General features: G+C 49.1%; 2 protein-coding genes across 2 annotated transcripts; one reads left to right on the top strand and one right to left on the bottom strand.

Annotated features, from left to right (window-relative positions):
- Window positions 1-547: 547 nt before the first annotated feature.
- FZD10 (frizzled class receptor 10) lies at window positions 548-2,756 on the bottom strand. Its single transcript, XM_006042000.3, has one exon. It carries the CDS (start codon window positions 2,466-2,468, stop codon window positions 723-725), a length of 1,746 nt encoding a protein of 581 aa, XP_006042062.3. The 5' UTR covers window positions 2,469-2,756; the 3' UTR covers window positions 548-722.
- Window positions 2,674-9,859, top strand: LOC123329950 (formin-like protein 16). Its single transcript, XM_044930299.1, has 4 exons — window positions 2,674-3,293; window positions 7,290-7,343; window positions 9,070-9,169; window positions 9,491-9,859. The coding sequence occupies exons 1-3, from the start codon at window positions 3,009-3,011 to the stop codon at window positions 9,136-9,138; spliced, it is 408 nt and encodes a 135-aa protein (XP_044786234.1). The 5' UTR covers window positions 2,674-3,008; the 3' UTR covers window positions 9,139-9,169; window positions 9,491-9,859.
- The last annotated feature ends 6,808 nt before the right edge of the window (window positions 9,860-16,667 follow it).

Here is a 16,667-nt window from a genome sequence, read left to right as displayed (position 1 = left end):
TGTTTCTCTTTTGATTTTTATGGAAAGAAAAAGAAATGTATTGCACATCGTTGGCACTGTACCAATATGAGGTTAGATGGAAGTTTCTATCTGGGAGAAAGACCCATTTGTGGAGGCTGGAGTCTATTTTAAGGGACTCCACATCCACTGGAGCGTGCTGAGCTGTCAGGCCTTCTCTTTCTTCCTGTTTGCACAGTAGTTGCTGTCTACAAGCAGCCTTCTGAGGGTGGGCCCCTGGGATGGCTAGCCTGCAAGAGATGGCATCTCTCTCTCTCTCCCTCTTTGCAACTCAGCAGAGGCTCTTTAATTTGCAAAGAAGTTATCTCTTCCCTGATTTGTAAATGGATAGCAAAGCCAACTCAAACATACAGATGTATATTTATAGAAGGTTCTAAACAAAAGTTTTCTTCTGGGGGCCTGAATCAACTATGCTACCACAAATTAGTTACACAAGAGGCTATTTAACTGGGAGGGCTCTCCTTCGTGGAAGACAAAAACCATACCCTTTAAATACATTTGGACTTTCAGTGTATCACAGCATCCTAAATTTCAGAGTAAAAACTTTTTATTTTTTTTTCTTTTACTTTTATTAAAAAACAAAACAAAACAAAACAAAAAAACAAGCAACCAACCAACAGAGAAAAGCACCATGTTTTGGCTCTGACAGCCACTGAATCCTCTCTGGGAAAGTTTTCCAATCCTGCCATCCCTCCAAGCCCCATTTACACACAGGTGGGAGGCTGGGCAGGGATTTCATATTTCCCCAAATGGGTTTTGGGGGGATGCTGGGCTTTTTTGTAAATTCCACTGCTGGTGATCACGCTGGCCGGTTTTCTCCGGCTCTTTTTCTTGAACCTGCGGCTGCAAACGTTCTGCCAGGACTGCAGAGTCTTAGATGTCCATACCCACATGCCACTGGTGATGCCCACCACCAGCAGCATGAAAATTTTCACCATGAAGATCTCCACCGCCGGGATGGAGGTGGCCATCAGACAGTCCAGGTTTTTAGTCTGGTTGTTCATTTTGCACTTGTGCTGCGTGGCCAGGACTTTCCAGTACTCCACGTTGAGGCGTTCGTAAAAGTAGCAGGCAATCACACAAGTGGCCGGCACCGTGTAGAGCACGGAGAAGACCCCGATCCGCACCATGAGTTTCTCGAGCTTGTCCGTGTTCTCCCCACCCGTTTTCATCACCCTCCGGATGTGAAAAAGGGCCACGAAGCCCGAGAGAATAAAGGAAGTGCCGATGATGAGGTAACAAGCCAGGGGGATGAGCACGAAGCCGGTGAGGGCGTTGATGTCCATGTTGCCCACATAGCAGACGCCGGTTAGCTCGTCCCCCGCGACCCGTCGCATCACCAGGATCAGGATGGTCTTCACGGCCGGAATGGCCCAGGCAGCCAGATGGAAGTAGCTGCTGTTGGCCTCGATGGCCTCGTGGCCCCACTTCTTGCCCGCGGCCAGGAACCAGGTGAGGGTGAGAATCACCCACCACAGGGAGCTGGCCATACCGAAGTAGTAAAGGACCAGGAAGACCAAGGTGCAGCCCGTGCTCTCCAGGCCCTCCTGGATGACATAGAGCTGTCCGCTGTCCCGGTCGCAGGCGATGCTCTCGGCGCCCGCAAAGAGGCGGATGATGTAGCCCACCGAGTAGACGCAGTAGCACATGGACAGGAAGATGATGGGGCGCTCGGGGTACCGGAAGCGCGCTGGGTCGATGAGGAAGGTGAGCACGGTGAAGGCGCTGGAGAAGAAGCAGAGCACGGACCAGACAGCCAGCCAGACTACCGCGAAGCGCTTGTCGTCGCGGCTCCAGTACACGTCCACGCCGGGCGTGCAGAGCGGCGCGCACGACGCACTCTTCTCCACGTGGTGAAACTTGCCCGGGTTGTCGCAGCCGGCTCGCCCCGGCCCCCCATCCTTCAGCTGGTGCTCCTGCGCGCTGTGGGGTCGCTGCGGCCTTAAGAGCGGCGGGAACATGCCCGAGCCCCGCGCGGGCTCGTCCGAGCCGTTGTTGGGCGCCTCCATGCACAGGTAATTGGGGTCGTTCTTGTTGGGGAGTTTGCTGCAGTCCAGGGAGTCGGGCCACTTGAAGTTGAACTGCTCCATGATCGGGGAGCACTTTAGCCGGGCCTGCTCGCACATGACCCGGCAGGCGGGGATGGGGGTGGAGACTTGCTCGGTGCACATGGGCGCGTACAGGGAGCACAGAAAGAAGCGGAGGTGGCCGTGGCAGCCGTATTCCACCAGCGGCGCGAACTCGTGCAGCTGGATGGCGGCCTCGCGCTGATTCTCATGGCCCATCAGGTTGGGCATGCGGGTCATGTTGTAGCCAATGTCCTTGCACATCGGGATCTCGATGGGCTGGCACTTGCCGTCGCCTGGCCGCTCCATGTCCATGGAGCTGATGGCAGCACACGAGCCCATCACCTGCAGGACTAGCCACAGGCGGGGGCCCGGACGCTGCATGGTGGCGTCGGAGGTGCCCCGGCGGGGAGGTCCGCCGCCCTCAGAGCAGCCGCTCCCAGGCTCGGGCTGCCGGCCCCGGCTCCTCGTCCCCGCTCCGGCTCCCGCCCATGCCCGCCCTGCCCAGCCCAGCCCCGCCCGAGCGGTGCGCACAGCGCCCCCCGGCCCCGCTCTCCGCGCCCGCCTCCGCCGAGGTGGAGCCGCTGAAGAGAGGAGCAAAGTTTGCGAACAATACCGGGAAGCGAGAGGAGCCCCGCAGCTCTCGGCGCGCGACCCGGCGCGGGCTGCAACTCACGGCCGCCGCCGCCGCAAACTTTGGCTTCTCGTGGGAGCGCGCGGAGAGGGCGGGCGGCGCGGGCGCACCGGGGCCGGCGACTCGCGGCGGCTCCGCCCTCCCCGCGCCGGCCTCGGCCCGGCTCGGCCCGCAGCCGTTCGGAGTCAGGTCCCGGGCTGAGCAGTCTCGCAAACAGGCAAAGTGGGAAAAAGCAGAGCGCTGACAGGCCCCGCCCCCGGGCCGCGCGCCCCGCCCCACCGCTGCTTTGCATGAGAAAGCGCAGCGCCCGGCCCCCAGATCTTGCCACCGCCCCGGCCCCCGGCCCCGCGTCGCCGCCCTCTGGTGCGTCCAGCCCGCTGCTCCTTCGCCTTCTGCGCCAGCCTCCAACTTGGCCTCCCGTCGCCTCCCCGCCTGCGCTCCCTTTCTCGGGGCGCCCCCGGCCTCGTCCCCCGCAGCCCAAGGGCGCCGGGGTTACTGGAAGTTCGGAGACTGGCCGGAGGAAGGGGTGGGCTGGTCCAAGTCAGGCTAGGGGCTTATCTCCCCTGATTTTTATGGTGGGTCCCGGGCCGAGGGAGCTTTCAAAGCGAGGTGGGATTTGCGTTTTATGGCCTCGGCCATAAAGTGGCCCCTTAGCTTGTAAAGCTGCCCGCATCTTCCCGAGGCTGCAGAGTTACCAGGCCTGCGTCGGGGCTCCGGCTCCGGGGAGGGGGGTCTCTTTGAAATTTCAAAGAGAAGCGCTAAGGGCAGGAGGAGGGGCTCTGGGAATCTAGATTTTAGGGCCGCTGCTCCGAGGTCTCCGCGGAGAAGGCGGGGAGGGGGAAGGGCGGGCAGCTTCTTGGGACTCTGAGGTCCCACCCCCCCTAACCCCCGGCCTCGGAAAGCCGGGGGCTTGGTTTGTAGAAGGGTGACCCCCCGCCCCCACCAGAGCCGCTGAGTTGAGGGGCCTCGCGCCAGGCAGGCCTGGTAATTTCTTCTAGGCGGCTGAGTTTATTTATTATAGGAAGTCATTCGCTCGTCGGGTATTTATATTATTTGGCGAGTGATTTGCCCGGCCTGCTCCCTCTTTGACTGCGGACCCGCGGGATGCTGCGGAGTTGGAGGTGGGAGGGCGCTGAGTCAGCTCTTTCCGAGGGTCCCCAACTCCCCGGGAAAGGGGAGGCGCCCATGCCTCGCTCAGTTTTCTTAAAAAGTGGGGAAGGAGTGTCCCGGCCCAGTGTCCTTAGAGCACGCCCTTCGGATGGGGGCGAGTTCGGGACAGAGTCACTTAGGCCACACACACCCGAACCTGGGCGGGCGCGGTGGGCGCGGACGCCCACGCCCCACTTCCAAAGAAGCGCTTCACCTGGCTTCCCGTATTAACCCTTCAGTAAACAGTACCCCTCGGAGGTGGCCGGGTCTCTCTCCTCTTAGACGCTTTCGAGGTCGGAATCTTTGAAAGTTTCCCTGAAACTCCCAGGACCACGCATAGACGGGTCCGTTGGAGGACTTAACCGAGCCGGAGGAGAGGTCACAGGAGCCGGCCCTGTGCGCAGGAGTCTCCTTTTTCTTCCTTCCTTTCTGAGGTTAGCACTCTGAAGGGATGTGCGGTTCGCACAGACATCCCTGGCGGTCGGTGCTGCTCTCTCCACTCCCACCGCACCCCACCCCCCTGCCCCCGCCCTCCTTTGCAGGAGCCGCTGGCGCTGCGGGTTGCCCGGTTATTTCTAGGAAGCGCCCAGAAAGGAGATGCTCCTGCCAGTCGCTCGTCCCCTGGGAAGCTTTTTGTCAGCGGTGGCAGAAGTGGGGCCCTTCCTCTGAAAAGGCTTTTTTAGAATATTGGCTTTTGTTTGAAACAAGTCGTTTGATTTTACATCTAATAAGAAACTTGGGAGAACTCAAAACCTAAAACATACCCACTTATTCTATCCATCCATCCATTCAGCAAACAGAGAAGAACGAGGCTGGGAATTTGCACCCGGCACTGAATTAGTGTCCCTGGATCTCCCTGTGAGGTGTTGGAGGAGGTGGGGGGGTGAGGTAGAAAGTGGGGAAAAAAAAAAAAGTGTCAGGGATAGGGTCGAGGTAAATAAACGCTAATGCAGTCAGAACAAGCTGCCTTCAGCTGGATTGTTTCTCCGAAATGCTTTTTTTTAAAGGCTGTCATTTTTCTTAAGATAGTTGTGTTTGTTTTTGTGTTTGTGTTTTTTTTTTTTTAATCTAGTGAGCTATTTTCCGAACCTTTTCATTAAAAAGATTCCAGAATTTTTCTTGCCAGTTTCCTGCCTTGGACATCATTTTCCTTCTTTTTCCTTTTCTTTTCCTTCCCTCAGAAACTCTGAAAATAGACATGGGGAAGAGTCACTGACAGTGCCAAATACCAAGAGCCAGGGGTGTGAGCTATTTGAGAAAGCATCTCCTAATTGATCTTTTATGTGCTGTTTTAATTCAGCCATGTTCAGACCCATTATTTTCGCTATAACCACTTCAGATTGCTTTCTTCTCTCCTTTTTTTAGAAGAAAAAAAAAATGTCTGCAGAAGTGCTTCTCTCTGCCCAGCTGAGATGGAAACCAACAAATAGACATTATGATAGAAAAATGAGGGCTCTGAGAAATCACCAACTGCAAGATAACTCTGTAACTAATAAATGAAAAGGCCCTTTTGATGGCTCCAGCTGAAAAGATATTTTATTTTATTTTTTTTTTCCTGTGTGTGGGATTTGAGATGTGTGATTCTAAGGAGCGGCGGGGTTCCCTGCTGCTCAGCTCTGGCTGGCAACTGGCCCCCCTCTGGCAAATGTTATGGAGAATTGGGAGGAATTTTATGGCTGTCTCTCCCCTCAGCTCTTTTTTCTTTTGTCTTCTTTGAAGAATGACTTTAGACATTTTATTTACATATTTAACCATGGATGAAAGGGGGAAAAGAAAGCATTTGGGGCTGTCGTGGGAATGGTGATATGTTTAAATTAATGGAAATCTTATTAGGCCTCTAAAATTTTGAGCAAAGGTTTTTAATGAAACTTTATAATTAAACATGATTTCAAATAACATGCAAGGATAAGGAATATATATATATATATATATTTTATACACCAACTATCTAAAAATATATGTATATGGGAGAGACACTCTTAAACATTAACTACCTTCAAATTCTTGCAAATGTTTGCCCAGAAAAAGAAAAAGGTTTTTGAACAGGAACATGATTTCATCAGTCAGGCAGTATTTTGACCGAGAGCTAAGTATTTCTGGATGGAAGGAGATTGAGAGAGAGGCAGAGTTTCATCACCTAGCAAATTCCAAAGTCGAAAAGACCTTAACAGGGATGTTGCTAAAAATCAAAGTTGTATTTCCTCTTAAAATGTTATAGTCAGTGGAAATGATGAGCACTGTGTGAGATGTTCTGAAATGAGATTCAAGTAAACCCACAGTAATCTCTTTAAGATAACAAGTACTGACTCTTTCAGCGGTAGAGAAAAATTAAACCATAGACTTAGCATGTTACAAGCTAATTACAAGAGTAAACTTGTAGACTATCAGCACAGCTTAGGAAAAGAAAGAGAAGCGTGTTGTAGGGTTGAAGGTAGAAAGTGGTTCAGGTGATCTCTGTTTTTCTAGGAACTCTTGCTTGGAGCATCTCTCTCAGCACATTGGCGTTTGATGATCTGGTAAAATGAGTCTGATGTTTCTTCTTTTATCCTCTACTATCATCAATATTTGTATTTCATCAGCACTTTTCCGATTCTCCTTTCAAGTAAGAATGCGATGCTAATAATGGTCTGACATGTAGAGGGATCTCTGATACCAAAACATGCCTTTTCCCCCGATTTCATCTTGGGTTATGTTTGTGCAGAAGCTTATTATGAGATTTAGGAGGGGAAAAAAAAAAAAAAAAACAGGCACTGAGAATTCTGTTTTCCAAGCAAGCAGGCGTGCTCTTTCCCCCCTACCCCCACCCCACATTTTTCTCCTAGGAGAAAATACCTTTGGTCATCCGAAGGGATACTTACTAAAGAAAACACACACAGCGTGTACCACCCCAGAAGCCACACAAGCTGCGGCAAATTCACCGGGCACAAAGTTTTTCATTCCACCTAAAAACACTCGACGGAGGATGTTGGGGTGGGGGCGGGGCGGCAAGAAACAAACAGAAAAGCATCCACATCATAAAACGGATGACTGGAGGGTCCTCTGTTGCTCCAATACAATTTAGGCAGCGATTTTAAGGCCACTTCCCTTGAAATGTGGTTTGAAATATTACCAAAGGTTCCACAGGGTGCATTAGTGTGAATTGCAAATCACAGCCTGTCTCTAATCCCCCTTTCAAGGCCCGGCTTTGGATCACTGGCGTCTACGCGGCTCCCCACTGCTTCTGGCGCTGGAGGGACCATTCAAGGGGACAGCTTACCCCTCTATTCCCACACTCCAAAAAACAACACTGCAGACAGACACCCTCCAACTAAATTAGATTAAACTCCTTCTCCTCCACATGGCATTAGCCTTTTCACTGCCCAAGATTCATTATTCAGTGCCTCCTAATTTAAAGATACAGTATTTCTTTTTCATCTCAACAGAGACGGGCAAGAGCGACACACACACTGAAAGAGGGGACAAAGCCCGCCTTCCATGTAAGTGCTTCCAAATTACAAGGACATTATCTGTTTAAAATATAGGAAAGGCTTAGCACATGTCTGCTGTAAAATACAAACAAATTGACCCTTTGCCTCTGACAGAACTGGCCCCTATCAAAAGTACTTAAACCTGTAATTCTGTAAGGAGCTGCTTTGAGGGGGGAGGAAGGGGGAAGAAGTCTACGGGAAGAAAAATCACAGCATTCCAGGAAAATGAAACAAAAGAGCATTCTTGTATGTGTGTGTGCATACGTGTGTTGGCAGGGGGTGTGTTTTATTTTGTTTTGCATTTATATTCCAAACAGCTTTAAGAAACAGTGTTTTGGAAATGAATGCACGATGTTCGAGCTCAAACTTCATTTTTGGGCATAATTACTTTGCTTCTTTTTCCCTCTCCCTTGGCTGTTTGGTATATATTGATTTAATTACTCACCTTCCCATCTGTTTCCTTTCTGCTTTGCGCCTCCACCCTGGGACCCTTTCATTGCGCCTGTCTGGAGGAGGGATGCTAAGAAAGAGGTCAGCTCTGCCCCCCGCCCCACCCCAGGCTGCTGCCCCTGCACAGGTGAGGGAGGCAGATAAGATGAGGAAACCTTCCCTTCAGGGACAAAGCAGGGGCACTCAGAAGCCTGGTCCTGCCTTTAAAAAAGGGAAAAAGAGCCTCCTGATTTCGCCCTGACATCGGCTGAATCTGAAACCACTTGGCCCAAATTGTGGGTACCCCTAACCAGTGGTGGTGACTGTAAGATTGGAGTCTGAATCCCTACCCCCAAGTTCTAGCCCGGCGACCCAGGGAGAGTTCCCTTCTGTCACCATGCCTCAGTCTTCTCACCTGAAAAATGGGCACCAGTGGGGTTGCAACCTCACAGGGCACGGGGAGGATGCTGCTATAATACACCAGGAGGCTTTTAGAGCTATGTCAACAAGCGCTGGGTTCACAGCGGCTGTCACAATGATGGCAGGGGAGCAGCAATGGAAGGCAAGAACACCATCAAGGATACAACAGGGCATAACATTTGTGAGCAGGGGTTGGGGTCCATGACATGTCGTGTCAGAACTAAAATAATACAAGCCAACAATCGTATGTCAATTAAGTGCTAGGTCTTCCCAGGGGGCTCAGTGGTAAAGAATCCACCTGCCAATGCAGGAGACATGGGTTTGATCCCTGGGTTGGGAATTTCCCCTGGAGGAGGAAATGGCAACCAGCTCCAATATTCTTGCCTGGGATATCCCATGGACAGAGGAGCCTGGCGGGCTACAGTCTATGGGGTCACAAAAGAGTTGGGCACAACTTAGCGACTAAACACAATGAAGTGCTAATAAGAGTGGAAACTGAGCGTTTGACTCATGCCAGGCAGTGTTCTAAGCCTTTTATGTGAAATGACTCATGTAACCCCATAAAGCAGGTTGTAGGAAGATTCCCATTTTTGAGAGGAGAAACGGAAGTGTGGGAGTCTAAGAGTAACTTGCCAAGGCCATATGGCAGATGAGGGACAAAGTCAGGATTTAAAACCAGGCAGTGGGCTCTGTACTCTCTCCACCGCCCTGCCTGCCTCTGGTGCACAGAAACTCAGGACTCTCGGAAAAGGCCCTGTTTGGCTATCATGTCAGCGCCCAGTAAAAGGATAAAGGCCTGGTTTATGGCCTTTTCCCTTTCCTCCTGAATTGGAAGGCATTGGCCACTTGCTTATCATCTTGATGTTCCACTTTCTTGCATTTGAAGGGATTCTTTAGGGTCACAAACAGTGAAGAAAAAGTGGAGGAAACACCACGTGGGAGGTTCCTGGGTTGATTTACCCCTGTCTTCAGCTGTGTGACCTCAGGCAAGTTACTTAACCTCTCTGAACTTTGTTATAAAATGAAGATAATACCAACACCTCCTTTATAAGATCTGGGGTAGGATTAAGTGAGGCAACTCATGAAGTGCTTCTAACAGTGTCCGGCACTGGGATTAGCCGGTGTATAAACTCTCTGGACAGTTGCCTTTTGACTTTCTTTGTTAAATTCTTCTTTTGTTTTCACTGGTTCGAAGGGAAGATGGTTTGCCAATAGCATCCATTACGAGCATCCTCCACTTACGAGGATTTTTCTTTCCAGACTGAACTGCTAACACTCATAGCTTCCTGCTTCTTCCTTGAATTTAGCCAGGAATAAGCAGCTGACAAGTTGGAAGCAACGATGGGGATGGGCCTGGCTACACAGCTGCGGAGTCCCTTCCTCCCCCTGGAATCACCTTCAGCTGCCGCAGATCTCTTTCCAGGACGGCTGCTTCTCCTTTCCCTCCAGCCTAGATCTGAAACTCATGATGAATTTCTGCTGCTTTCAGAAACAGTTCAAGTTTCCCTTGTATTTCACGGCAAGAAAAGAAACTCATTCAGATCACCTGCTCTGCTCTGCTCGTTGTAAATGACAATTCAAATGCAAAATCCCATTTTTCTCTAAGGTCCAGAATAGGGTAGAGAAGATAGTTTTTCTGTCCCTGCATACATTTCAAACCCCCCCCCCTTTTTTTTTCTCTAAAATAACACTTGGGAAGTTCTTTGTGCCTGTTCTCGTAGCTGAGAATGGTGACTTGAAGAATAAAGATTCTCTGTTCTGACAGTTCTGTCTGCTGGCTGGTCTGTCTCCCTTTCTCTCTCTTCTTCTGTCTAATATACATGTATTATATATGTAATCTAATTATATAATATAAATATACATACATGAATCCATATACATATACAAAATCTAATATTTTTGAAGAGATATTTAAATTATTTAACTTTTTATTTTATACTGATCAAAATCTAATTTTGAAGTTGAATTTCCAAACTCAATCCTCTCTGCAGCTCCAGAACCAAGAACCACGCCTGATGCATGTTTTTTCAATAATTCTAAGGGTGACTATTTTCCACACTGATATCCTACACAAAAGGCCGTGCCCCTCTTGATGGCTGGAGATGCTGAAGTTGCTCCTGACCTATCTACATGCTGAAGAGGGACTCAGAAAGCTGGATTGGCCCTGAGGTTGCAGCTGAAAGAGGAGCCTCAGTTTTTTTTCTTGAATATTAGAAAATATTATTTTTCCTTCATTCTTGAAAGACTAGGTAATATTAACAAATTGAAAATAATTTCAAGATGTTGAGGAACCTCACCCCTCCTGTTCCCTTGTATGTAGGCAGTGGGAAGGACCGGTCCGTCCTGAGATGCCCTCTGCGATGGAAGGCTCTGGATGGCTGCATCACAAGAACTAAGGCTGGAGAGATGCCGCCTGGACCAGGAGGAAGTGAGTGAGCCAGAGAAGCATCCTCAACTTCCCGATCACCATGGTGACCCCTGCTTATTGAATACATGCCACTGGCCAGGCACTGTTCTCAGCCCCTTAGAAACTCTGACATTTTTCATCCTGGCTACAACCCCACTTAGTTGCGACTATTGTTATCTCCATTCTGCGGAGAAGAAAACTAAAGTTCCAAGAGGTTAAGTCACTCAGACAGAAGACTGAAGACCTCAAGCAGACCCTGAAGCCAGGCTCCCCATCACTCCCTTCCATTGCCCTTCAGCCTCTGATAGTAGACGCAGAAGAGGCCAGATGCCAGAGCTTACAAGATGGGATGGGAAGGAAGGAATAGATTTTATAGATCCTCCAGGAGGGTTAAAAAAAAAACAAAACAAAACAAAAAAAACGCTAGCAGGGCTTGGTTTATGTGTGATTAGTGTCCCATATAACTAATTACACTGGGACAAGAAGGGGAAGCCAGGCAAATCTGGGCCACCCCCCCAGATGGAGAGGAATGACCAGAGACCTTAGCAGCCCAATGCCTGTGACACAGCAAAAAGAGAAATCGCAGGTGGTTGAGATGGTCAACTTGAGTGCAGGTCACATCTGCACACCTGATCAGGGTACTAATGACCCCACTCAGATGTCATAGAAGCAAACCTGGGGTCTCCAATCACCTGACCCCGAAACCTTTTGACCAGTATATCAATTAGAGGCAGCCAGAGCAATGGAGCCTATAGTAGGAGATACAGATTTATTGTAAGGCAACAGCCTACATGGTTTTGAGGGCTGCTGGCTGGGCAAAATTGAAATCTACTGGTCCACTGGGCCAAGCTAGCATCCCCTGCTTTTCAATGAAACCTGCATCCAGAGGTTGCAGAAAAACCTGCTAGGAAGGTATTTTAATAGAAGTGATCAAAGTTCACCATCTGTTGAGTTTATTTATTTTATTCTTTTGGCTATATTATAGCATGTAGGATCTTGGTTCCCCAACCAGAGGTTGAACCCATGACCCCTGCAGTGGAAGTGCCGTCCTAGCCACTGGACCACAGGAAATTCCTCATCAGTTGAGTTTAAGTAAAGGAGATTATCCTCAATAATGTGGGTGAGCCTCATCCAAAGAGGTGAAAGATCATAAGGATAAGATTTCCAGCCTGCCGTGTGGATTTCAAGCTTGCCCAGCCAGCCCCCCTCAAAACCATGTAGGCTGTTGCCTTACAATAAGTCTCTATCTCCTACTGTAGGCTCCATTTCTCTGGCTGGGCCCTCACTGATGCACTGGTCAAAAGGCTTTGGGGTCAGGAGATGCCAGTTTTGCTTGTATGACATCCAAGTCGGGTCATCGGTACCCTGTTCAGGTATGCAGATATGACCTGCACAAAGTCACTTAGCTTTGGAGGGAAACGGGCTTCAGTCTAGCCCCTACCTTACTCCCAAGTTATTCCTCCTGGCCTGGATCTGTGTCTGCCCCTTACTCCAGTTTGCACAAAGATCCTGAAATCTCATTCCAGCAAATGGTGTGTTCCCCTCTGAGAGGTTTCACCTTTTCCTACTTCACACAAGCATCTATGTTGTGGACCCCCTTGGATAGGTTATTAAATCCTTCTGAGTGTCATCTCCTCATCTATAAGATGGGAGTTATATCCTCAAAATGGAGAGGGTTATATGAGATGACTCATGAAAAAAACTTATCATGGTAACTAGCATGGGGCACCCATAGATATTAGTATCTGTTAGTATTAGACTGGGCTTCCCAGGTGGCACCAGTGGTAAAGAACCTGCCTGCCGATGCAGGAGACACAAGAGATGCAGGTTCGATCCCTGGGCTGGGAGGAACTCCTGGAGGAGGATATGACAACCCACTCCAGTATCTTGCCTGGAGAATCCCATGGACAGAGGAGCCTGGTGGGCTACAGTCCATGAGGTTTCAGAGTCTGAGGTGACTGAGTGCATGCATGTGCATGCACACACATGCACACACATACACACACACACACACACATGCAGTGTTAGAGCTTTTGTTTCTCATTGCATTAATTAGGCATCTCCTTAGCAAGTGACAGAACTCATCTGGAACTGGCTTAAACTAGAGAAGTTTCTTCTATCTGGGATTTCAAAGGGTGATGCTTTGGCAGAGGCTGGGGACCTAAGAGCCTGGTGATTGGCATAGACCATCAGGATGCAGCCCTGGAGTCCTGTGGAGGAGAGCAGTTACCCAAGCAGAGCTCTGCCTGGATGCAGGGGAGGAGATGGACAGGGTCAGACAGGCATCTGTAGGGTCTGTTTTGCTTTCTCAGAGGCCAGCTGAGGCAGGCAGCATTGTGACTACATTGGCTGGTTTTTCCTCAGGAGCACAGTGGAAAGCTGTGTTTTTGGTCTCCCCCATGGCTATTTGGTAAGCTGCTTGCTGGAGTCGGTTGGGTTTTGAAAGAGTGTGCTTGAAACCGAGTTTCACATGCTGGTATCTCCCTGACTGCACTCATTGTTGGAGCAAGGTATCTGGGGGAACATGGGAGTCAGGCCCCAAGGATCCCACTGAGGAAGGCATGAGTTTCATCATCTTTTGGCAGCTTGAATGCATATCCACTGGGCCCAGGGAGCGGCTTAATTACCCGCCTAATAGCAGGTCCACTTATGGCTTCAGGTTTCATAGAGGAAGAAGCATCATTGCAAAATGCTTTTGATGTGGTTTATTAAGTTATGAGGCCATGGTGACATGTGAATTTTTAGAGCTTGGTGCAGTTTTGGGGGGGAAAAAAAGGCACATACTTTGTAGAGAAGGAAATTTCAGATCCTGGATCCTAAGTTTGGAAAGAGGTTGGGAATATTTTCTGCTCCCTCCTTGTGCTTCCTGCCTGACTGGGTCTTTATGCCATCTGACATGAATAGCTGTTAGAAAACAAACAAACTCGCAGAGTTTCAGGGAAAAAGACTGCAGAATTACCAGAAGTTGCAGCGTTCAATATTCCTTGTAATCAGAAAGCACCAACATCTTTCTGAAATCACCACGGCTACAGTTGAAGTTTTTTCCTTCCTAAATTGCTCTTAGATCCTCCATTCAGATCACTGGGTGTGTGTGTGTGTGTGTGTGTGCACGTGTGTGTTGAGTGCCTGCCACACACCCTGCATGGGACCCCCACAGGGAGGAAAGGGGTGATAGGAAGAGGACATTTTGTTCTTAGGAGCTTATGGCCAGGGGTGGGGGATGGTGAGGCAGGCTTCCCAGGGGGCACTAGTGGTAAAGAACCCACCTGCCGATGCAGGAGATGTAAGAGACTTCGGTTCGATCCTTGGGTCAGGAAGATCCCCTGAAGGAGGGCGTGGCAACCCACTCCAGTATTCGTGCCTGGAGAATCCCATGGACAGTGGAGGCTGGCAGGCTGAAATCCACAGGGTTGCAGAGTCAGACACAACTGAAGCAACCGCATGTACCCATGCACACACATATGCCTGCATGGTAGGGTAGGGGCAGATGCCACGTGGCTGCCTTTTATGTAAATTCACATCATGTGAATTTCAACAAGGGTGTTACAGAAGGTAAAAATATAGATTCACTAAAACAAAATTGAGAAGAATGTCATTTACACCCCCGTTTTATTTTGCTCTATTTTTTGGGGGTATACTTGATTTACAATGTTGTGTTAATTTCAGGTGTACAGTAAAGTGATGCAGTTTTACATATATACATAACTTCTTTTTCAGATTCTTTTCCCTCAGAGGTTATTACAGATTATTGCTTAGAGTTCCCCATGTCATATACTGGGTCCTCACTGGTTGTTTTATATATAGTAGTACCCACACTCAATTTTAAAATTCAATTAAAAAATCCAATCATGTGAAACCTGGCAGATTAAGTTAATATTGAACTGTATTTACTCTACTGCTGCAGCTCTGACCCCTTTGAGCTAGAAATACTGAAAAGGTCCTTCTCAATATGTACTTCTTTGCAAAAATTAGCCTTGAATTATGCAGCAGATTTGCAAAAGGCAAGATTTCATTAACAAATCCTCTGTATAAAATGCTTCTGCCCTATATTTTAGGATAATGTTTAAATGCAGTGCTAGCTGTCTGCTGGTTCTTTTATTTATATGAAAGCTATTTCCTTTGGGGAGGCAGGAGTTGGCAAGGAGTTGGTCCACCCAATGCCTGCTTTTGTAAATAAAGTTTTATGAAACACACCCACTCCTTGACATTTTGCAGATATACTCCCAAGATAATGAGGGTTAGTGATGGCAACAGAGTCTGTTGCCTCTAGAGCGAAAGGTGTAAAGTATCTCGACCTTTAAAGAAAGCCTTTGCTGGCTCTTGAAGCAGGAGGCTGATCCCAGAGACACACAATTCTATTTGCCTGTCTTTGGGCAGATTCTCCAGTCTTCTTGCACTTTGTCCTAACTTTGTGATATATTGGAGCCTGCTGAGTGAGGGGAGAGTGACTACCTCAGTGGAGTGGTGAGAGACGATCTCTTAAGAGGTAACATTTGTCCTGAATGTAGGTGACAAGAACAAGCCTGGCAGGCAAAGTTTCAAGCACTGAGGCTTGGAGTACGCCGTCCTGTGGGTCTTACTCAATAAGCACATGACGCATTCTGGGTGCCAGTCATGATGCTAGAATATTACAAAGTCATAGTCCCTGTTGCCATTTAGGAATTCACAAGTGGCTTAACACAGTGGTTGGATCAGATTTCCAGGTTTGAACTCCAGCTCTACCACTTAAGTGCTGTGTGACCTTAGGCAAATTGCTTCACCTCTGTGAGCACTGGTTTGCTTAACAGCAAAATGGGAAATGATAATAGTAGGACTCAGTGAGCCATGGTAACTAACATGTAAAGGCAAACGGCAGTGTCTGGTATGAAGAACACTCCATTACTTACACAGTTTGTGTACCACACAGCCCTAGGGGTGCAGTTCACATCAACTTCACCCCAGGCAGGTGGCAGCCCCACACAGCAAGGGCTCAAATTACCCAGACTAGTAGTGGAAGAGAGAGAACACATGTAAAGGTGCAGGACTGCATGGCAAGTGTCCTAAAGGGGGCTGGGAGGATAAAGCACATGCTTCGCTTTGGAAGACGGGAGAGAGTTTTCCAGAAAAGGCAACATTTCAACAGTCTTAGAAAGTGGGTAGAAATTCCAAAGACTGAGCAATGGGGAAGGGCATGCAAGGCAGAGGGAAGGGCACACACAAAGACAGTGTCTCAAAGTTTTGTAGCACTTTGTAGCATGTTTGGGGAGCAGACTTATTTGTGTGCCTGATGAGGTCAGATGCTGGCTTTCCAAAGGTCCTTCTGGCAGTGCTGTGAAGGACTTGGGGCTAAGGGTGTAGTGACAGAAGGTGGGTTTAGGAGGTATCATGTGGCCAGTGGTGAAGAATCCACCTGCCAATGCAGGAGACTCAGGTTCTATCCCTGGGTCGGGAAGATGCCCTGGAAGAGGAAATGGCTACCCACCTCAGTATTCTTGCCTGGAGAATCCCCAAGGACAGAGGAGCCTGGCGGGCTGCAGTCCATAGGGTTGCAAAGAGTCAGACACGACTGAGCGACTGAACACACATGCATTCAAATAGTTTAGGTCAAAAAGAGTGAGGACATTTATTTAAAGAGATGTATTCAAGGAACATTTGGAAATACTCTGCATGGTGGAAGAGATGGGGATCGTGGAGAAAGGAATTTCTGGCCTGAGCGCTGGGTGCAAAGTGTGCTGGGGAGGAGAAGACTATTGAAGATACTAATCATAGATACTAATCATAGGAGGGGAATCTCAAGCCAAACTGTCCCCAAGGGCAGCCACAGGCCCCTTGGGAACTTGTCCAGATCGCCCTCTCTTGAGACGGTTCTAGTCCAGAAGAAGATGTGGTCTAAGGCAAAGGTCACCTACCCCCGGGCCACAGACCACTGCCGGTCCGTTCAGGCCACACAGCAGGAAAGGAGTGGCGAGGAGTGAAGCTTCATATGTGTTTATAGCCACTTCCCACTGCTCTCCCATCCCCCACCCGCCAAATGGGACCATCTAGTTGCAGGGAAACAAGCTCAGTGCTGATCACCCCACTGATTCTGCGTTAGGATG

Source organism: Bubalus bubalis, chromosome 17 (assembly GCF_019923935.1).
Source record: "Bubalus bubalis isolate 160015118507 breed Murrah chromosome 17, NDDB_SH_1, whole genome shotgun sequence".
Classification (NCBI taxonomy): Eukaryota; Metazoa; Chordata; class Mammalia; order Artiodactyla; family Bovidae; genus Bubalus; species Bubalus bubalis.
The sequence above is the reverse complement of the archived record's forward strand: the minus strand, read 5'-3'. Positions and strand labels throughout refer to the sequence as shown.